This window comes from Rana temporaria, chromosome 9 (assembly GCF_905171775.1).
Source record: "Rana temporaria chromosome 9, aRanTem1.1, whole genome shotgun sequence".
Taxonomy (NCBI): domain Eukaryota; kingdom Metazoa; phylum Chordata; class Amphibia; order Anura; family Ranidae; genus Rana; species Rana temporaria.
The window spans coordinates 69836490-69860181 of NC_053497.1; the positions used below are offsets into that span (position 1 = coordinate 69836490).

General features: G+C 46.8%; 1 protein-coding gene across 1 annotated transcript in view; it reads left to right on the forward strand.

Moving 5' to 3' along the window:
• The window catches only part of SLC9A6 (solute carrier family 9 member A6), a 99947-nt gene that overhangs the window by 62394 nt on the left and 13861 nt on the right, over nucleotides 1–23692 (forward strand). The window contains exons 13-14 of the mRNA XM_040323738.1: nucleotides 4177–4207; nucleotides 7612–7691. Coding sequence (XP_040179672.1) covers nucleotides 4177–4207; nucleotides 7612–7691 — 111 coding nt within the window. The remainder of the gene's footprint in view (nucleotides 1–4176; nucleotides 4208–7611; nucleotides 7692–23692) is intronic.

Consider the following 23692-nt stretch of genomic DNA (forward strand, 5'->3'; position numbering starts at 1 on the left):
GCGGAAGTCGCTTACATCCTCCGGTGGGCTGAAAAGAACGTTCCGGCTCTTTCGGCCGTTTACTTTCCAGGCGTAAAGAACTGGCAGGCGGACTACCTAAGTCGCCAAACGCTAGACCAAGGAGAATGAAACACATCCGGGTGTAGCGAACAGAGTCTGTGTCTGAAATGGGGCACTCCAGATGTGGATCTTCTGGTGTCCCGACTCATTCGGAAGGTGTCGCGGTTCGTGGCCAGGTTAAGAGACCCGTGGGCAGACGCGTCAGACCCGTTGGTGGCACTGTGGGGTCACTATCGCCTAGTCTACGCCTTCCCTCCTCTGAAGCTTCTTCCCCGTCTGCTACGCAGAGTGGAGGCTGAGGGGATACCAACAATCCTGATTGCTCCGGATTGTCCCTGGTACGCGGATCTGGTGCGTCTGGTGGCAGATGTTCCGTGGCACCTGCAACTGCGAGAGGATCTTCTGTCGCAGGGTTCTATCTTTCATCCTGCTTTACAGTCGTTGGCTTTAACGGCGTGGCAATTGAGAGCCAGGTGCTGAGGGACCGGGGTCTGTCGGATTTGGTAATCTCTACCATGCTGCGAGCGCGGAAGATTTATATAATACGTGGAAGGCTTACATCTGTGTGAGGAGATGAATTGGCACCCCCGTACATACGTGATGTCCCAGATTCTGCTGTTCTTACAGCGTGGAGTGGATCAGGCTCTCGCCTTAAGTACGATTAAGGGGCAGATTTCGGCCTTGGCTGTTTTCTTTCAGCGACCCTTGGCGGCACACTCTCTGGTGCATACGTTTGTGCAGGGGGTTCGGCATGTGGCCTCTCCTGTGCGTTGTCCTCTTGTCTCCGTGGGACTTGAATTTAGTCCTCTCGGTGCTTCAAAAGCCTCCATTTGAGGGCATTAGGGAAATCCCTTTATTGACTCTTTCCCAGAAGGTGTTTTTTCTGGTGGCAATTACATCGGTCAGACGAGTGTCTGAATTGGCGGCCTTGTCTTGCAAGGCTCCCTATTTTGTCATCCACAGGGATAAGGTGGTGCTGCGTCCGCAGCTGTCATTCCTTACTAAGGTGGTTTCGGCCTTTCACATTGAGGACATTGTTCTTCCATCCTTGTGTCCTCGGCCGGCGAACCCAAAAGAGGCTGTGTTGTATTCTTCGGACGTGGTTCGAGCCTTACGGGTGTACCTGTCTGCTACGGCTCAGTTTCGCAGGTCGGATTCACTGTTCGTGTCGGTGACTGGTCCCAAGAAGGGTCTGGCGGTCTCGTCGGCCACTATTTCTAGGTGGATCAGGCAGGTCGTGCTTCAGGCCTATGCCTTAAATGGGCGGGCGCCCCCCTTCCCAGTTACGGCGCATTCGACCAGGGCAATTGGTGCCTCTTGGGCTTTCCGCCATCAAGCGTCTGTTTTACAGGCGTCTAAGGCAGCGACCTGGTCGTCAGTCCACACCTTCTCAAAGTTTTACAAGGTGGATGTGAGTGCATCTTCGGATGCCTCCTTCGGCCGCAAGGTTGAAGTTCCTCCGTTGAGGAGCTCTGGTTTGTTTTGGGGTGATGTTGGTTTGCTGTGTTTTCCCACCCCTCGATTTGACACTGCTTGGGGACATCCCTAAGGTCAATTGCTGCTGTGTCTGTCCATGAACGGAAGAGAAAATAGGATTTTTGTAAAATCCATTTGTCAGCGTTCATGGATGGACACAGCACCCACCCCTCCTTGGTCTGTACTGCTTGTTACGAACTGGGGCTGCAGAGCAGAGAGTGGGGGATGTACCCTGGGGAACCGCCCCCCTGGGAGGTACTGTACTGTGTGGAGTGTTTAACACTTAACGTGCTGTTTTTTCTGCCTAGTCAATCTCCTAAAAGGGAGCATAATACCTTAAGGTCAATTGCTGCTGTATCGGTCCATGAACTCAGAGAAATGGATTTTACGGTGAGTACAAAAATCTTATTTTTTTTGCTGCTACCTTGTAATGTGAGCTTCCAAACCTCTTCTGTTTTCCCTCGCTTTTGTTTGGGATGAGCAGTGCAAGTTAGTTGCGGTCATGTGCACTGCTCTATGCATGCTACACATCCTATAGTCACTACTTCATCGCAGGAGTGAGCAAGAGAGGGCGGCTATGTTCCCACATACTATCTGACCATGGAGAACAAATTTAGCCACCCTGTAACAGAAAGTCTGATCACAGCAGTAACAGCAGTACACATTTGGAGGGGGCTGAGAGCAATAGAGGGTACCTTTCTGTGTTAAGAATACATACTTTGAATTATTTTTAAACTAGAGTTTTTAGTGTCACTTTATTATACACAGAGGTTCAGTTAGGCAGAAGATTATCCCTTTTTTCCTCTTAATTCTCTTTACAATATTTTGTTTCCACCTAGGATTGGCTGGCTTGCTTCAATATTCTACTGTACTTTTGTCTGTGAACTCCTAGGTTTTTATTTTATTTTTATTTTCCAATTATTTTTATTGCAATTTCCACAAGAGTACAAGAAACGTCACATTAACGGGCAAATGGTGTACGTTGGTTACATGGCAGTGAACAAAATGCCTTGGCAAGGTAACATGACATGACATATATTCAGTGAAAACTATTTCCTTCTTTGTGAGAAACCATAATAATAATACCTGAAGGATATACTATCTCAGGTCCAGTCATGTACCGCCCCTTCACTATTGTCGGAACTTGAGAGAGGGGCTGATGGGGCCAGACAATGCCTTCAGCCTCCTCCAGCCCACAGTTCATCTCCAGGGTGCAGGTAAAAAGTCTTCTCCCAAATGACATTGCATTGCCACACACGGCCTGAGCGCCTCAGGCCCCTTTCACATTGAGGAGTTTTTCAGGCGGTATCCCTCCTTCTGCTGACTGGCATCCGGACAGTCTTTTAAATGTTTTTTGTCCTCCTGAATATGTATGTCTGTGTATTGATCTGGCCAAAAGCCTCACTGGCTCAGATCTTACTATAACTGTTTTTAGCCACCCTGTTAATTATATTTTCCTCATATCATGTGTTATCATTAATAAAAAAGTTTTATTTTTGAATTAACTATTTAGTCAGTGTATTCACAATAGTCCCACTAGTTTTCAGTCCTCTACGATTGAAAAACCTTTCTATATATGCAGTCAGGGACTGAATCACTGACCTAAAACACATGACACACATCAATAGCCTCATCCTTTTACTTTAACTATATCGTTTCATAACAGACGTAGACCATTCTTAAAAACTGGTTGCTCGAAAAGACATCCGGTGTTTAGGAATAATATTCCAGGGTTGTTGTAACGGAACCCCAAATGGGACAGGGGTTAACACTGTTTAAAGATATTCCATTCCGAACCCAAGACAGCTTATCGACAGTCCACAATCCGGCGACATGACCCATACGGATTTCCACCCAGAAACGAGACACACAGCTCTGTTCTCTGGTTCAACAGCAATAGACCCTTTAATGAGAAACTCAGGCTCTTTATATACAGTCAGCAACCAAATATGAACAATGACTCAACTCCACCCACAACATTACACAATGGTTCCTAACGAGCCTCCAATACACATCTTTTAGGTAGACATCATGACTCCGGCTTCTCTCACCTGCTATACAATACACATTCCTTTAGTAGACATAATTTACAGGAGCTAATTAACTACAGCTGACAAGTCAAACGTCTATCCTTTAGACTGTGCTAACTCACAACACACATCTATCATCAATAGAACTTTCACACAATACAGTGTCAATTAGCATAACACCATGAAAGGTTCTTGGGAGCCATAGTAAGGTTAATTTACATTACAGTAGCAGACGATATTAACACCTTAACAGTCTGTGTTCCCACATTGAATGAGTCACTCATTCAATTGATCTGTTGGGTTCAGAATCAACAAACAGTAATATTTTCAAGATATCCTGAAATACATTGTGAATTATCATTACTGCCCCATCTCATGTAGTCCAAGATATTATTTCTCAGTCATCCTATGCCCCTAGTGGACATGGGATGACTTTAGACACAAGAGTCATCGGTGAAGCTGAAACAGGAGTACCCCACACCCTTCAAGAGCCTCTGGGTCCCACGGGCCATTCCGTTACAGGTGTATTCTTCTGTTTTTGGCTTTGACATTTAACATAGTCGTTAATGCATTTACATTACCTTTTTTGTTTTTATCGTTTGTGTTGTAGAGTTGGGGTGGATTCAGACATTGACCATTTGGTAAGTATCAATGTTGCTTACTTGAGATTTTTTAATGTTTTTAAAACTGTAGGCTGCTTTCAATTACTTTCACTTGTTTCAGTGCTGTTCATATCCCCTTTTAAGTGACCGCATTTGTATATCCAAGTTTTTTTTTTCCCCCCCTAAAATATATTATATATTTTTCTAAATATACTTTATTTGTGCAAGACCATCATATTCTGTAGCACTTTACAATCGGAAATGTTCAGTGTCTATTTAGGTAAACAGGCACTGTTGTCCGTTTTATTTTTATTTTTTTGTAGGTTTTAATGAATGCATGATTTGGCAACATTGCTTAATTAAAGGACTCTAGCCCCCATCAGTGTTCTGTACTTGGAAAAAGTTGTCCTAAACAAACATTTTGGAATCCTCCCTCGCAGGTTAAAGTGGCGGTTCACCCGGAAATGACAATTTTTAAGATTAGATTCACGCTCATTTTGTCAAGGGGAATCGGGTAGTTTTTTTTTTTTCTAAATTGAAGCCGTACTTACCGTTTTAGAGATACATCTTCTCCGCCGCTTCCGGGTATGGGCTGCGGGACTGGGCGTTCCTTCTTGATTGACAGTCTTCCGACAGTCGCATCTATCGCGTCACGATTTTGCGAAAGTAGCCAAACGTCGGTGCGCAGGCACCGTATAGAGCCGCACCGACGTTCGGCTACTTGTGACGCGATCGATGCAACCGTCGGAAGCCTGTCGGAAGACTGTCAATCAAGAAGGAACGCCCAGTCCCGAAGACCATACCCGGAAGCGGCGGAGAAGATTGCTCTCTAAAACGGTAAGTACTGCTTTGTTTTTAAAAAAAACTACCCGATTCCCTTTGACAAAATGAGCATGAATCTAATCTTAAATTTTTTTTTTTAGGGTGAACTCCCGCTTTAAAAAAATTTAAAGGCAGAGCTAGGGTTGTTTTTTTTGTGCGACAAATGCACATTTTTGGTCACACACAGTTCAAATTTGGGCCCTCGGAAAATGCATAAAAATACATATTAAGAAATAATGAAAATGTTGGCACTTATGTGTAAACCTAGCCTAAAGAATGTCCCAGGTTATAATTGGTGGGGGGCGGTCAGCAGGTGTCGTTAGAAATCAATCTAAATACTGTGTATTTGTCAGGAGACAAACTCTGCTTACCTAGTGGTGTCTTGCTTGGGTTCTTTGCATCACAGACCCCAAAAAAGCATGCAGCATGTATCATAACAATATTGCAGTTCCTTGTAATTATACTGGTTATAGGTCAGTAAGCAGAAATGGAGGCCTACATATTTATCTCATGTGAAGTACAACTAACCTTCAATTTTACGTCATTTCGCCAATAGTTATTGTGAAAAACAAACCTAGATCAGGGGTCTCTAAACTGTGGGCCAGATGCAGCCCTTTGCTTGCCTGGATGCAGCCATTTGCGCACTGTTCCTCCCTCCTACTGATAAGTGGTACTATTCCTCCCATTGATGCAAGGCTCGGTTCCTCCTCCTGACGCCTATAGTGGGGGACTACTCCACACACTGGCACCAATGATGGGACATTTTTTCTTCTATTGACACCAGTGATGGGGCACTATTCCTTCTACTGTCCCCACTGACATAAACGGTTGGGTACTATTCCTCCCACTGATGCCAACGATAGAGGACTAATTTTTCCTCCTACAGACCACCAAGTTTACTTCTCTCACTGGCCACAGTCCTAAAGTTTGGGGACAGTACAATGGCCTCTTTTTACTACAATTATATATATATATATATATATATATATATATATATATTAGTGCTGTCAAACGATTAAAATTTTTAATCGCGATTAATCGCATTAATGTCATAGTTAACTCACGATTAATCGCTCTAATTTATGACGAATTTCCCCACAAATATCGCACAATTCTGCAAGTGATTATAATTTATTATCGCTGTTTTCTAGCTCATATAAAACCATTTTTGACATAAAGGGACACTTTTGGACAATCTACAGTTTTTCAGGCAGAAAGAATAGTTTTTATTTTATAAAAGAACATGTAGGGCACTGGGCAGACCACTAGGGACAAGGGGTGTGTGTATTTTTTACATACAGTACTGTAATCTATAAGATTACAGTATACTGTGTGTATTGTGTTTGTTTACTTTTTTAAATTTGGCGCCGTTCTCCGCTCCCGTGCGTCGTAACGTCGCAGGGAACGGAGCTCGGCGGCACACAGGCACTGTGAATCGAGCGAGGAGGACCCGCCAAGCAAGGAGGACCCGCCAAGCAAGGAGGACCCGCTTGATCACACAGCGGGGTGGCATCGCTGGATCCAGGGACAAGGTGAGTAACTTGCCTGTGAATCCAGCGAGAAGGTAAGCCGCGCCGCTGCACACTCTGCATGTCCACCCCGAGGGCTCCTGCGTTAATCGCGCAATAAAAATATTGACGGCGTTAACATGGGTTTGCGTTAACGCCGTTAATATCGCGTTTAACGCACAGCCCTAATATATATATATATTTGTATTGAAATGTAAAACAGTACAGTGCTCAAAATACACGTGAGTGTGGAGACACAGCCGTCATGGGTATATGATGCTTATTGTATCTTGTTGCATAAGATACAATAGGATAGTGAGACAAAATACAAAAAAAGGAAAACCGATAATGGGACGCAACGAGGCAATAAGTCAAGGTACATGCAGGTCTTTTCAACAGTACATCATAAAATATAGGCTAGAGTTACGGTTACAGAAAGGTAGACTAGAAAACCCCATAATGGCTAGACATAATTCAGGCGTTGTACGATGTAAGCCAAGGTTTCCATGCTTTCTCGAAGATGGGTAATGAGTCAGATTGCAAGGCTAGTATTCTTTCCTACAAATGTCAATGGGTGCCCTTTTGGAAAGTTTGGGGACTCCTGATCTAGAACCTACATTTCTGAAAATAGATGGCTTATTTGCAAAGTGCCAATAAAGCAACTATTGTACAGCAGCAAAGAGGTGCAGTAAAATGTTTGTTGCTTTGAAATGAAATCCAGATAAAAAAATTGACTGTTAAAAGATTAACAAGTGTGATGTAATTCTTCAACAATTTGACCAATTGATGTAAACAGCATGTCTGGCTGGGTATGCGTGGGTGGTAGACTGTCTGAGCATAGCATGTGCCCCCATGTTGCTGTGGGATCAAATGACAGCCGGGTCCTGTCATCTGATATGGATTAGAAAAGTTTGCATCTATTTTATCTCTGAATTCCTGAGAATCTGTTTTCATAGTCTGCTGATTGAACAGATTAGGAAAGTCACGATTATCTTTTCTTTTATGCCATGACATTCTTTGGTACAGTAGACTTTTTTTTTTTTTTTTTTTTTTTTTAGGGCTAAAGATGATGTAACATCGTGTAGTAATGGATGTCTTTTGTCCTTGTTCTAGGGAATTCCTGAGAGTGAACTAAGGAGTACAAAAGCAGAGAGTGCCTGGCTTTTCAGACTATGGTACAACTTTGATCACAAGTATCCTTTTACTTTGTTGCAGTTGAACTTTGAGCTATGCAATTCAGTGTTTCATGATCTGAATTGCCTGCTTTTTTTTTTTAAATACATTCCTAAAGATGACACATAAAACTGTATGAGTAAAGGAACAAACTTGATCGTTGTAAACTATCATTCACCATGGAATTATGAATGTTTCTCTAGAATTTTTTACAACGCTAACCATCACCTTTTTTCTTTCGTTCATGGACTTCCACAGCCTTAAAATTGACAAAGTGGGAAATAGCCTTACTTTAGGCGTGACTAGGCAAAAAGTGTTAACAACTTCAAAGCTAAACAGCCCCGCCCCGGGTGCGGTCCTACTGGCTATATCCCCTCCGCCTGCACCAAGCTATTCAGTTTTTTCTGCCTAGTTAAGGAGAAGACATGGCTCCCTTCGGGCCTGGAGGCTTTATTTCAAATCTACTTTGGATTTTTGGTTTTATTTTTCAATTTTCTCTTATCACCTTTCAGGACGGCACCCGAGAGATGATGGCTCCTCCCTGCAGGAAACACAATCACATGACCGTTTAAAAAGCCCCACCCTTCCCCTTGCTCCCCAGTATTGATTGTGTTTCTCCGAACACAGCGACACGTTTATTTTTTTAAGAAAACCTAGAGACCGGGGAGGGTCGAAAGGTACCCCTGTGAGACAGGTTTTAGGGAGGCCGGGGAGGGCTGAACTAACCTGTAGACTTCGGTCCAAACTCACAGGTCGCCCCCTATATACACCAGTGCTCTGAGCTGCGGGGAGGTGAGCCATCACTGAGTGCTGTTGAAACCACCGCCATCCGAAAGTGCTGTTCCCGGGTCTTCTAAATTCAAATGCTGCGTTCCAGGCCTCATTCTGGTAACAGGAACCGCATCACAGGAAGTGGGCGGTTCCCGGCGGCGTAACCCGGAAGTTCCTGTCGGCAACGTGGGACAGCGCTGGGCGGTGGGCAGGTCGGCTTGTGGACAACTCGTGCAGGAGTACCGACACCCAGGACCGAGTCACCCTCCTCATGGAAGAGGACGGAAAGACAGATGCGACCGCTGGCAGATCCAGGTCGGGGGTTGGTAAGTACGAATCCCCCTGGAAAGGGAGGAGGGAAGCAGTGAAGATTTCCCAAACTTTTAGGGAACGACCAGTGCAGGATCTGGCCCTTCTTCTCGTCTGCTTTCTCTCCTCCCCAGTACAGCCAGCAGTCTTGGGGGGGGGAAAAAGACAGAGTAATGTGTGTATACCTCATGTCTTTCAGAATCCCCCAGCGGAGCCCAGGAGGCCTCAGCTCAGTCTCCTGCCACTACAGGGCATAGTTCCTCTAAGAAATGTGGGAATTGTAGAGAGAAGCTCCCCAAATCTTACTCTAAACCTTTCTGCTACAAGTGTATCAATACCTTAGCAGGGAAAGAGGCTGCTGCAATGATGAAGAACTTTCTTGCATCCATGCAAACAGAAATGTTAGCAACAGTAAAAGCTTTCCGGGAGGCAGCTGGTCAGACAGCTCAGACCGGAACAGAGGATCTTACCCCCAGGGAAGGCACTTCCTCTCAAGAAAACCCCTTTTCTAGGGGCCCAAGTGCCTTCTTCACATCACCGCAAATTCCCCCTCTGGGTGAGATAGAGGGTGAAGAAAGTGAGGTAGCAAGCTTACCCAGGTCTCGGCACAGCTCAGGAGAGGTAGACAGGGACTCCATTAGTCAGTCTCAGGAAGACGTGCGTCTTAAGAGACACCTCTTTGCCGTGGAAGATCTGGAGGGTCTCCTCCAGGCAATTTACGCCACAGAGGAGATCCCAGAGACCCCTAAACCAGCATCAGCATCAGCACAGGATAAGGTCTATAGGGGTTTGGGCGACACCCAGTCTAAAGTGTTTCCCTTACACCAGTCCCTTAAGGAATTAGTCCTACAGGAGTGGAGAGATCCCGAAAGGAGGATAATCAAACAAAAAACCTGGAAAAGAAGGTTTCCCTTCTCCCAGGAGGACGAGGAGGTATTTTTTAAACTCCCCAGACTTGATGCGGCTCTGTCGCAAGTCACTAAACTGTCTGATCTCTCCTTTGAGGATGCTGGTAACATCAAGGATTTGATGGACCGTAGAGCAGAATCTCTCCTTAGAAAAGCTTGGGAGGCCAACTCAGCAGCACTGAGTCCAGCTCTAGCAGCAGCTTGCGTAGCTAGGAACACCGACATATGGGTGGAAACGCTCACCGAGCACCTGGCTCAGAACGCTGACGCAGAAGAAGTGGTTGAATCACTTTCAGTGATAAGGAAAGCAATTGCTTACCTAGCAGATGCAGCAATAGAATCTGCACGAGCGTCAGCTAAAACAGTAGCCCTCATTAACTCAGCCAGGAGGGCAGTTTGGATTAAAGCCTGGGAGGGAGATGCAACATCCAAAGGTAAATTATGTGGCATCCCCTTTCAGGGTTCCCTGTTGTTTGGCAAAGACCTAGATGATGTCCTGGCCAGGTCATCAGAAAAAGGCAAAAAATTTCCGGTTAAACCCAAAAAAGAAGTTTTCAAAAAAACTTTTCGAGGCCCCCAGGGGCAGGGTAAACAAAAAGCCAAAAAGGAACCTTACAGGCGCTGGAACTTTGGTAAGGGGAATAAGAGGAACAACCTGCTTTTCCCTCCTCCAAAAGCCGGCGACAAACAAGCCAAGTGACGCCGAGATCAAAGTGGGGGGTCGACTGTCCCAATTCCTTCCCCAATGGGAGAGAATTTCGAACAGTCCTTACATTCGCCTAATAATTAAAAAGGGCTATCGTCTAGAATTCCTGACGACACCCCCCTCTACGGTCACACTTACACATCTTCCCAGGGATGCCCTGAAGAGGTCTGCCCTCTTACAAGGCATAAGGGAGTTAGCAGAACAACTAGTGATAGTGCCGGTACCAAAGGATAAGCAATACCGGGGATTTTATTCCCATGTATTCGTAGTTCGCAAACCTTCTGGAAAATACCGTTTTAATAGTGAATCTGAGAAACCTGAACAAGTTTCTGGAATACAAAAAATTCACTATGGAAAGTATCTACTCGGTAAGAAAGAACCTCATGAAGGAAGCCTTCATGGTGACCCTAGACCTCAAAGATGCCTACCTTCACGTGCCAATTCATGTGGATCACCAGGCATACCTGAGGTTTGCGGTCGTAGTGGAAGGAGAAATCCTCCACTGGCAGTTCAGGGCACTACCATTTGGGCTAACTTCCAGCCCAAGGATATTTACGAAGATCCTAGCGGAAGCAACAGCATTCCTACACCTACAGGGCATATCCCTTATACCCTATCTGGACGACTTACTGATATCAGGAAAGTCTGCCATTCAGGTCTCATCGGACGCCAACAGGGTAATAGCAGTCCTGGAGAGTCTAGGGTGGATAGTCAACAAAGAAAAATCCTCCCTCAAACCAGAGCAGGTCAAAACCTTCCTGGGATATATAGTGGACACTCGGCAGCAGAAGCTCTTCTTACCAGAAGACAAGGTGTTAAAGCTAGCCTCAGCGGCAGGGGACCTAAAAAAGAACCCCAGACTCTCCAGAAGAAATGTTCTGAGAGTCTTAGGCCTTATGTCAGCCAGCATTCCAGCAGTGGTCTGGGCCCAGCTTCATGCCAGGACACTGCATTTCTTCTTCCTGTCCTCATGGGACAGAAAGAGGGAGTCCCTAGACCAGGACATTCTGCTCACCCCCCAGGTCCTGACCTCCCTGGAGTGGTGGACGTTTCACCAAAACCTGAAGGAAGGGCGACCATGGGCACAGTGGAATCCAGTGAAGGTTACCACCGATGCCAGTTCCGGGGGGTGGGGTGCCCACCTGGAAAAGAAAAAAGCTCAGGGGCAATGGGACAGCTTGCTAGCTCGCAGGTCATCCAACTACAGGGAGCTCAGAGCAGTGGGGGAAGCCCTAATAGCCTTCCAGGAAGACATCAGGGGCAGAGAAGTCCAAGTAAGCTCAGACAACTCCACAGTGGTAGCGTACCTGGGTCACCAGGGAGGGACCAGATCCAGTCCCCTACTAGAACTATCCAAGGAGATCTTGGAATGGGCAGAAGGAAGAGTAGTCTCTATTTCAGCCATACACATAAAGGGGACGAACAATACAGAAGCAGACTTCCTCAGCCGTTACCAGTTGAGGCAGGAAGAATGGGAACTGAACCCAGAGGTCTTTCAAACTCTGGTCCAGATCTTCGGAAATCCAGAGATAGACCTATTTGCCAACCGACAAAACAGGAAGGTGGGAAGGTATTTCTCGATTTCCAGGGAACCACAGTCGGAGGGTCTGGACGCACTATCCCAAACCTGGGACTTCGGGCTGGCCTATGCTTTCCCGCCGGTGGTGCTTATTCCGCGAGTCCTTCAAAAACTCAGCAGGTCTCCAGGCCAGATTCTTCTGATAGTACCATGGTGGCCAAGAAGAACTTGGTTTGCAAACCTAAGATCCATGGCGATAGGAGAACCAATAAAACTCCCGTACAGGGCAGATCTCCTCAGGCAGGGCCCAGTACTTCACCCCAAGCCGGAATTTTTTCAGCTAGCGGCTTGGTTAGTGAGCGCCAGATCTTAGAACGCAAAGGCTGCTCAGAGAAAGTCATTAGTACTCTCCTTATGAGCAGGAAATCAGTAACTCAAAAGATTTATCTTAAAGTGTGGAAGACCTTCTGTTCCTGGGGTAAGAAAAGACAGGTATCCTCAACCTCTATCCCGGTTATCCTGGACTTCCTCCAGGATGGGGTAGACATGGGATTAAAAGTTAGTACCCTTCGGGTCCAGATAGCGGCCCTCTCAGTCTATCTTGACAAAAGATTGGCCAAAGAGGACCTTATTAGACGTTTTTTGTTGGCTAGAGAAAGAGTTTCTCCAGTCCAGAAACATAGTTGTCCGCCTTGGGACTTAACTAGGGTGTTAGAGGCGTTATCTATACACCCATTAGAACCTCTGGAAGAGGTTTCCCTTAAGTTTCTAACTTTAAAATTGACTTTTTTGTTAGCCATTACCTCGGCCAGGAGGGTAGGGGATTTGCAGGCGCTATCCATGAAAGAACCCTTCCTGAGAGTACAGGCAGATAGGATCACTCTTAGAGCAGACCCCCTGTATTTACCTAAAGTGGCATCCTTATTTAATAGGACGCAAGACATAATATTGCCGTCCTTTTGTTCTGAACCAAAGAACGAGAAAGAAAAGAAATTTCATTGTTTAGACGTAAGAAGGTGTCTTCTCACCTACCTAGAGAGAACTAAGAGTTTTAGGAGATCCAATCACCTATTAGTTCTACATGCTGGGCCCAGGAAGGGACTGCAGGCATCAAAGGTCTCAGTCTCAAGATGGATTAGAGAGGCTATATCCAAATCCTATATATGCACAGGAGCGACTGCTCCCAGTAAAATCAAGGCTCACTCTACTAGATCCTTGGCAACTTCCTGGGCTGAGAAAGCAGGGGCCTCCTGGGAACAAATCCGCAGCGCGGCTACCTGGTCCAGCCATCACACATTCCTGAAGCACTATCGTGTGGAAATGTTATCACAGCAAGACTTAGCCTTTGGTCGAAAGGTTCTACAAGCTGTGGTCCCACCCTGAAGGTAGGCCTGTGTATACTTGATTATCCTCTCGGGTGCCGTCCTGGAAGGTGATAAGAGAAAACCTACGTTAGGCTTACCGGTAACGGTATTTCTATGAACCTTCCAGGACGGCAGGCCTACTTCCCGCCCTATGTGGAGGGAAAAGGTAAGTACCTATAAGGACTACGTCCCTTGTGAACCAGTTCAGAATTACTCTATTACATACTGGGGAGCAAGGGGAAGGGTGGGGCTTTTTAAACTGTCATGTGATTGTGTTTCCTGCAGGGAGGAGCCATCATCTCTCGGGTGCCGTCCTGGAAGGTTCATAGAAATACCGTTACCGGTAAGCCTAACGTAGGTTTTTTTTTTTTCCTGTGATCTTCGATCAACTGCCGACTGGGCGACAGGCTGGATCCCAGATCCTTGTATTCCCACCCCAGTTTCGGCCATCGAGCGTGTGCTGACCATAGTTGCGCACTGGGTCGTCCACGACATACCCGTTGCTCTTCGGGTGGCCGGTAAGCTAGATGCTCCAGGGCACGCATATGACCGGTCTATAGGGCAGAGTCGCAGCAACCGGGCCGACAGTCGCCTCCGTTACCATGCGTGAGATGGTCTGTCGAGGATGCTTCCAGCACAACCCTCAGGAAGGGTAAGTAGTAATCCCTTGCTTCGGCAGGAAGACAGAGCTTTGCATCCCTGGAGAGATGAGTAAAGGGCCTTATCCCCTCTTCTCCCCTCCCTCCCCCTGGGCAGGGGTTCCTCTGGGGCGCTTCACTTGAGGAACCATAAGTCACTAAATCAATGTATAAAGCTGCATAAGAGATTCTGCTTACCTCTGTGTCCTGCTCCATGCTGTCGGCGGCCATGTTTGGTGTGTCCATGCTGTATGTCTTTACTTGCACAATGTATAAAGCTGCATAAGAAATTCTGCTTACCTGTGTGTCCTGCTCCATGCTGTCGGCGGCCATGTTTGGTGTGTCCATGCTGTATGTCTTTACTTGCACAATGTATAAAGCTGCATACGAGATTCTGCTTACCTGTTTGTCCTGCTCCATGCTGTCGGCGGCCATATTTGGTGTGTCCATGCTGTATTTCTTTACTTGCACTGGCGGCCATGTTCTTGTAGCCGCATCTGTATTGGTCTAGCGACGCTCCGCGGCCATTTTCCTGGTGATTTCTGCTGATGTGTATTGACTGCTGCATTACTCTGCTGAACTGTGGTTTTCTGCCCTGTTGCCCTCTAGTGTCAGATCAGCGGCCATTGTTCCATGGATCAGACCATTTAAAAACGGCAGATGAATAGATACATGCTGCTGACTGAGCAGTCTGAAAGATTAACAAAAATAGCAGCCCCACAAACGGCCTTCGATCCCAGCTTTGGAGAGCACAGATCGACAGACACCACTCTGCAGGAAGCAGCTCTGCTATCTAAACCATCTACTACGGTTCCTGGGTGTTGAGTCCTCTGGGGGGGAAGCCCTCGTCTCTGCTGCAGCCAGGAGTGGTGGGTTACTTGTTTGGGAGTCCCTGAGTCAGATGTGTGGACAGCATGGCGTCAGAAGCAGACGCTTTTTCTCCGAGACATCTGAGCTGGCAATTGATGCCCCTGCACCCGATGTATCGGTGGACGCTATGTCGGCAATCCTAGGTGCCTTTGTGGCCAAGGTGGAAGCAGCGCGTGGGAGAACCGGGGCTAGAAAGCGCCCCCTCCCCCCACCATCTTCTGGGGACAACTCGGATGCGGAACCGGGTCCAGCTAGCGCTCATGACCCTGGCTCTGAGGTATCTGAGGATGCGTACCAAGATCGCCCAGACAGTGAGGACGACCTCGGACCCAGGTCAGCACGCGATAGGGCTCTAGCAAGTGACCTTATCACCGCAGTACGAGATACTCAAAAAATAGAGGGGTCTGCAGAAGCAGCAGACGCGCCGGTCTCTTTTGGGTTCCGTAAGGCAACCCGCACTGCTAAAGTGTCTCCTTGTGTGTCTTATTTAGACAAACTTTTATACAAGGAGTGGGATAAACCACAAAAGGTTTTTTCAGTCCCTATAAATCTACCCTCTAGAAGAGTTTCTTGAAAAGATGGACCTTGCCCCCGATAGTGGACCCTCCTGTGTACAGATTAAACAAGCTAACCACCATACCAGTAGAGGGGGCTCTCGCCTTCAAAGACCCTGCAGACGATGAGGCTGAGGAGATCACCCGCAACCTGTAGACGGTAGTGGGTTCAGCGGTACGCCCAACCATAGTTGGGGCCCTGGTGTTTCAGACACTCACGGAATGGGCAAAGATGCTGCTAAATGGGTTACAAGCACGTCAGGCTTCCTCGAACGAGGTAGCCCTAGCTGACCAACTAGTGCAAGGCCTAAAATTCATTTGTGAATCAGCCTTGGACACTATTCCTCTGCTGGCCAGAGCTTCAAGTCAGGCGGTGGTGTTACGCCGTCTTCTTCCGTTAAAGAGTTGGTCCGCTGATCAATCTTCCAAGAAAGCCCTGATGGACTTGCCCTTTAAGGGCGACAGACTTTTTGGAGCTTCCCTGGATGACATATTAAAAGATGCTACAGTAGGTAAGAGCACACTGCTCCCACAGTCCAAAAAGGGGAAGGAGCCACGCCATAGACAATGGCCCTTATTTACCGCACACAAGCGGTTGGTTTTTTTGTCCGCCCAGTACGGCGGGTGAAAGACCTCAGGCCGATCAAGTGCCTGCTCAGGGGGACAAAAGTCCCTGGTTTCGCAAACCTGCAGACAAAGCTACGTCTGCATGAAGGTTTGCCCCCACCCATCTCTCAGGTGGTGGGACGTCTTCGCGACCCGGTGGACATCTCAGGTCCCTGACCAGTGGGTTTGCAAAGTAGTGTCTTCAGGGTACAAGATAGAATTTCTATCTTGCCCACCAAACTGATTTTTTCCCTCCTACAACCGACTCGTCGGGAAGCCCTATTTGGGGCAGTTCAAGACCTGCTAAAACGTGGGGTGGTTATTCCTCTCCCAGTTTCTGGAACGGTTTCAGGGGTTTTACTCCAATCTGTTCATAGTACCAAAGAAGGAGGGCGTTCACCCAATTCTGGACCTTTGGGCCCTCAATTGCTTTGTGAAGGTACAAAGATTCCGGATGGAATCGGTTCGCTCTGTCGTCAGTGCCGGGGGACTTTCTGGCATCCTTGGACATCAGGGATGCCTATTTACATGTCCCCATATGCACAAAGCATCAGAGATATCTGCCTTTGTGGTCGGAAGACCACTATGAATTTGTGGCTCTCCCCTTTGGCCGGGCATCCACCCCAATTCTTGCCCTACTAAGACAGTGACATCGCTATCGTGGGCTACTTTGTCAACCTGCTTCTGAGGGACGCTTCAGCCTCAGAATTAGAGGTGAGCGTGTCTATAACCTGTCGAACCCTCCCACACTTTGCTTGGGTACTGAACATTCAGAAGTCAGTAATGGTACCGAATCAACGCCTAGTATATCTGGGGTTGATTCTGGACTCCTCAGAGGCAAAGGTTTTTTTTTTTCCTGTTGTTTTTTTCATTTTTTTTTCCTCATCGGCCACCATTTCGAGGTGGATCCGACAGATCCTGATCAGAAAGGGTCGGGCACCTCCCTGTCACGATGCATTTGACCAGGGCAATGGTGCCTCTTGGGCTTTCTGACATCAAGCGTCTGTTTCCCATGTGTGTAAGGCGGCGACCTGGTCACCCGGTCACACTTTCACTAAACTTTACAAGTTGATGTGAGTGCATCTTCGGATCCTTCTTCGGCCGCAAAGTATTGCAGGCGGCTGTTTAGAGTTACTACTCCTCAGTTGAGGAGCTCTGTTTTGTTTTGGGGTGAAGTTTAATTTTATGCTGTTCCCACCCCTCATTTTGACACCGCTTTGGGACATCCCACTTTGTCAAGATTAAGGCTGGCTCCGTCCATGAACGAAGGAGAAATTAGGATTTTATACTCGCCATAAAATCCTTTTCTCTGAGTTCATGGATGGACACGGCACCCACCCCTCTTTTTTTAAGTTTGTACTGCTTGCTACGAACTGAACTGCTTGGTGCAGGCCGAGGGGTCATAGCCAGTAGGACCGCACCCGGGCGGGGCTGTTCAGCTTTGAAATTAACACTTTCTGCCTAGTCACTCCTAAAGGAAGGCTATTTCCCACTTTGTCAAGATTAAGGCTGTGTCCGTCCATGAGAAAATAATTTTATGCTGAGTATAAAATCCTATTTTAACCACTTGTCACCCAGGGCATTTTTGACATTTATCTCGTACATGTTAAAATTAGCTTTTTTTTTTCTTTGCTAGACAATTACTTGGAACCCCCAAGCATTGTGTATTTTCTGAAAGAAAAGGCCCTGGAGAATAAAATGGTGGCTATTGCAATTTTTTATATCCTGTAATAATTGTGCAGCTTTTTATCAAATAACATTTTCTGAAAAAATGTTCAGGGATTTCTTCAGTGGCATAGAGGACTTGGGACTCCTCCAGGCTAAGCCGAAGAGGTGACTACTTAGCTTGATGTGTTCTACGTCACTATCCGGACCCAAACCGGCCTCCTCATGCGAACATTGTATAATTCCATTTTTTTGGATACCAGACATGTTTAAAGCTGCATATGCCTGTGAAATGGCAACAAACTACAGTACGTCAAATAAAACCAAAGAATTCCAAGCTCAGCTTACCAACCAGCCTGCAACCAACCAAATTAACCTGTCTAACAGTATGTGTTAAAAACAGGGGTTTAGTTGCACACATTGGCAGATGCATGCGTAAGCTGCAGGCCCCACCAAGGCACCCTGTATACTGCAGACCCCAACTTTAAATTTGAAGTCTCCACAGTGGGAGCACATGTATTTTGATGGATAGAGGGGCAGATGACTGGAGGGAGCCAAACCCCCCTAAATGCGCAGGAACACACTAGACACCCAGCACATTGCAAAATGGCAGCAAAGGTGTCTGACCAATATGTCAACAATACAAAAATTCACTGCCCCCACCCAGATGTAGTCATAGGTGACACTTTAAAAGTCTTTACAGGTTACCAGTTTATCGTTAAACATGAGTTCTGGCACTAAAATTATTGCTCCCACTATGACACTGGCAACAAAACCTACCTCGCATGTGTGGTGCAATCACTGTTTGCATATACATGCAAAACCTTTGTGTCTGTTTGCAATTGTAGTGGAATTAGGTGCTTTTAGAGACAAAATTCACACCTTCCAGGATGGCATCACATAGATGATAGGCTCCACCCTACAGGAAACGCAAACAAATCACAGCTGTTTATAAGGCCCCACCTTACCCCTTGTCCCTCCAGTATTGATTGTGCTTCTCCCACAGCGTAACGTTTGTTTTTCTCTGACCAAAAGACTAAAAAAGTTGATGGTACCCCTGTGAGCCAGGTGTAGGAATGCCGTTGAGGGCTGCACTTGCCTGCCGCCTCAGGCCTTCTCAAAGGTCGCCCCCAAAAAGGCATTTGTTCAGGCGGTTCACGCATTTCAATCCCCGCCATTGCACGCCGCTCAGTAGCTTGGGTCTCCTCCCTGGTCTTCCCCTGGAGCAGCGGGCGACGTTTTGCCAGAGTCCAAGCGATCTAACACCAAGGGGAGGACTTGGCGGGCTCCAAGCCTCACTCTCAGGCTGAAACTTCCTGTCACAGCAGGAAGAGGTGGAGCAACCCCAAACGCGCTCCAAGAAGTGGGTTAAAAGAATGGAGGAGATGCTGGACCCACGTGGCTGCAAAGACTGATGCATTCCTGCCAACAGTCTGTCTGAGCACACCTCATGGACAAAGAGGATGCAAAGACGGCACAGATTGCTGCAGGCAAAGCAACCCAGGACCGAGTAAGTGCCGTTTTCTTACCTACTTGGGGGTTATTTGATACCAGATTTGATGGGCCCTGGTTATCCCCCACATCTCCTTTTGGGGAAAGAAGGTGCCTGCAGCCATGATACAGGGGGCTATGGTTTGTTCCCTTTTTTCTTGCAGATTCCCCCAGCGGTGCATAGGAGGTCTCCGACAAACCACCTTCCTCATCCGCTAGCATCAGTGCCAGTAAAAAGTGCAGTAATTGCTGGGAAAGATTGTCAAAGTCCTATTCCAAACCTCTTTGTTATAGGTGTATTAACAAACTGACTAGAAAAGAGGCCTCCGGACTAATGAAAGATTTTCTCAAGTCTGTAGAAGAGGAAATGTTGGCCATTATACAAACTTTCTGCACCTCTACTCGTACATCCCTAGTTCTAGGTTCAGAGGGACCCTCATCACAGGAGAGTTTACGATCCATGCCAGGATCAAGTACCTCCTTTCCTTTCTCCCAGGAGCTTTCCCCGGCTCAGCCTACAGAAGAGGATGAGATAGAGGAAGCAGAAAGTCAGGCAAAGTCTGAGCTCTTTAGATAAGGAGGCCGACTTGGGTCCGGATAGTGATGTAGAAAACCTCAAGCTAAGTAGTCATCTCCAAGTCCTCTATGCCACTGAAGAAATCCCTGAACCAGTTGAGGAAATCTGCACAGAATAAGTTGTACAGGGGGTTGGTTAAAAACCAGGCTAAGATCTTTCCCCTGCACCAGTCCCTAAAAGATGTGGTTCTTCAGGAGTAGAAATTTCCTGAAAAAGGGTTTGGTCAGTCCTAAAACCTGGAAGAGAAGGTTCCTCTTCAAGGTGGAGGTTGCAGAAATTTATTTTTAAGGTCCCAAAGTTGGATGCCGCACTCTCCCAGGTGACAAAGTCTGACCTCTCTTTTGTGGACTCTGGGAACAATCGTGACGCAATGGACCGCAAATCAGAGTCCCTGCTGAAAAAAGCCTGGGAGGCCAATTCCTCGGCTATGGCCCCTGCTTTGCCAGAAATAGAGACTTCTGGATAGAGAAGCTGTTGTGTTCCTGGCTGACACGGCCGTGGATTCTGTTAAGGCAAAACTGTGTGGCTTACCTTTTTGAAGGATCCTTGTTGTTTGGCTCAGGCCTTGATGATGCTTTGTCTAGGTCCTCGTATAAAGGGAAACTTCCTGTCAAACCCAAACAGGAAAGGCACCGAATTTTTTTTTCGAGACAAAAATCGTCAAAGGTCCAAGAAGGAACCCAGCAGAAGGTGGGGTTATGGTATAGGCAGGGCAAAAAGGTAATTTGCTCTTTTCCTCTCCAGGCCAAAATCACAAAAGATCCCAAGTGATACCAAAATTATGGTAGGGGGCAGACTGTCTCATTTCATTCCTCAGTGGGAGATTTCAAACAGTCCTTACATCATCAGTCTGATCAGGGAAGGCCATCGCCGAGAATTCTCATCAGAGCCCCCACCTCTAATCACGTTAACACATCTTCCCAAGGATGCATTAAAAAAGAAAGCCCTATTAGACGGCATTCAGGAACAGGTAGTAGTTCCGGTTCCAAAAAGCCAGCTTTACCAAGGCTTTTACTCCCACATTTTTGTGGTACCCAAGCCATCAGGGAAGTATCGCCTTATTATAAATCTCAGGAACCTAAACGGATTCCTAAAATAAAAAAGGGTTTCCATGTAGAGCATTTACTCAGTGTGGAAAAACCTACTGAAGGATGTCTTTAGGACCACCCTGGATCTCAGGGATGCCAATCTATATGTCCCGATTTTTATTTTATTATTTTTCCCCAGAACACCAAGCTTTTTTGAGATTTTCGGTGGTAACCCAGGAAGGAGTTTTCCACTGGCAGTTAAAGGTACTTCCCTTTTGGGCTACCGCAAGTCCAAAAATCTTCACAAAGATTCTAGCAGAAGTGGTGGCCCATCTCCCCTACCTGGACGACTTGCTCATTTCCGGTCCATTGGCCACTCAGGTGGGAACAGATACCCAGAAGGTGATCTCTGTCCAGGAAAGACAGGGCTGGCTGGTAAATTTGGAAAAATCTGTCCTGGAACCAGCTCAGGTCCAGACCTATCTGGGGTTTCGTGTAGACTCTTGGGCTCAAAAGCTGTTCCTACCCAGGGAAAAGGTGGAAGAGGTTGTCTCGGCCATCAAAAGGCTGATGGGAATCCATGTGTGCTCCAGGAAAAAAAGCCTCAGGGCTCATGTCAGCCAGCATTTCAGCAGTCGTCTGGGCGCAGCTGCACTCAAGGGATCTGCAATCCTTCTATCTTTCCTCTTGGAATCCATGCAATCCATCTTTCCGGTGGGCGAAGCCCTAAAAGCCTTCAAAAAAACAATCGCAGGGCAAGAAGTTCTGGTCTGTTCAGACAATGCTACGACCGTAGCTTATCTGAACCATCAGGGGGGAACCAGGTCCAAAATCCTTCTAACTTTAACGAAGGGGGTTCCTGACCTGGGCCATGCACAGGTTAGTTGTCTTGTCAGCAGTCCACATTAGGGGCACAGACAACTAGGAAGCAGATTTCCTCAGTCCCCAACCTGTCAGACAGGGGGAATGGGAACTGAACTCAAAAGTGTTTCGAGTACTAGTCCAAAAGTTTGGCTGCCCAGAGATGGGCCTCTCTGCCAATCAAAAGAACACAAAGGTAAAGAGGTTCTTTTCTCTCTCTCAGGAAAGAGTCGGAGGGCTTGGATGCTTTAGCACAAAACTGTACCTTCCAGTTGGCTTATGCTTTCCCCCCTCTGGCACTGATTCTGTGAGTCCTCCAGAAACTCGGCCAGGGTTCGGGCTGTGTCCTCCAAGTGGCCAGTGGTGGCCAATAAGGGCTTGGTTTGTGACCCCCAAAGGCACTATCGGTATCGCCTCCCTGGAAGCTCTCATTCCAGACCTTCTCTCGCAGGGTCCAGTGCTGCTCCCCAGACCGGGATTTTTTAGTCTTGCGGTCTGGTTAGTAAGTGTCCGTTCCTTTTTCAAAGGAAAAGGTTGCTCAGACAGTGATGCACTCTCCTGAGCAGGAAGCCAGTGGCGAGAAAAAAATACTTTTAAGGTTTGGAAAGTTTTTTTGTACTTGGTGTAAACGGAATAAAATGGTTTCCACCTCTATTCTGGTAATACTGGAATTCCTCCATGATGGGGTAGAAAAGGGTGTGGCTGTCAACACTCTTTGAGTACAAGTGGCAGCTCTTTTGGTTTTTCTTGACGCTAGAATTGGGATGGAACCTTTTTAATTTAAAAGATTTTTGGTAGCCAGGGATAGGGCTACCCCAGTCAAATATGGGTTTCCACCTTGGGGACCCAACGAGGGTTCTAGAGGCATTATCTAGATACCCTTTTAAACCTTTTTAGAAGTTTCATTTTAAGTTTTTGACAATAATACTAGCCTTTCTCCTGGCAATTACTATTGCTAGGAGGGTAGCAGACCTAGAGGGTCATTCCATTAAAGAAACTTTTTTGCTGATCCTACCCAATAGAATTTTCCTCAAGCCAGATCCATTATTTCAGCCTAAGGTGTCTTCAGACTTCCATAGGACTCGGGTAATAACCTTACCATCCTTTTGCGAGAACCACAGGAATGAGGAGGGGGTAAGAAATGTAATTATTTTAGATGTCAAGAGATGCCTCCTTGCTTATCTACAGAGGGTTAAAGAATTTAGGAGAGCTAATCCATCTTTTAATCCTCTTCTCTGGACCTAGAAAGGGACTCCAAGCCTCAAAATCTTTAGTCTCTAGGTGGATAAGGCAAGCCATTATTATAGCTTACGAAAGCTCAGGCATACCTGCACCAGAAAAGTTGAAAGCACACTCAACTAGTGCCCTAGCAACCTCCTGGGCCGAAAAAGCAGGAGCCTCCTGGGAGAAAATTTGTAGCGCAGCCACCTGGCCCAGTCAAGACACCTTCCTGAAGCACTACCGAGAGGGAGGTACTATCGCAGAAAGTCCTAGCCTTCGGTTGACAAGTGCAACAGGCAGTGGTCCTACCCTAAGGTCGGCCCGTGAATTTCTTTATTATCCTCTCCTGTGTTGCCGTCCTGGATATTGAGGTGAGAAAACCGACAGTTCCTTACCGATAACAGTGTTTCTACAAAACCTTCCTGGACGGCAGGCCTACTTCCCGCCCTGTTATGGGTGGAGGAGTATGTACACATTAGGTGGCAAGTACCTAAATGTTGGCATAACTCTTGTGAATCGGTTGGGAGTTCTACTTTACAACTACTGAGGGACAAGGGGTAAGGGTGGGGCCTTATAAACATCTGTGATGCGATTGTGTTTCCTGTAGGGTGGAGCCTATCATCTCTCATGTGTTGCCATCCTGGAAGGTTTTGTAGAAACACCATTATCGGTAAATAACCGTTCCATTTTTACATTACATTTATTTATTTATTTTTGGCCAAATTTATTGCTATCGCAAAGGGTGAACACCACCCCTTGTGATAGTTTTGGCCAGTGACAGGTACCCTCTTCTTTTAAAGGAGGCAAATCGGCCAGAGGAAATATGGGAACAAATGTCTCTCCTTTTGTGGGCAGCTGGCCTGACTGGTTACAGAAATCCTGGGCTCTCCAGTAGAACGGTAGAGCCCTGGAATGGTGGTGGGAGTGGGAGGG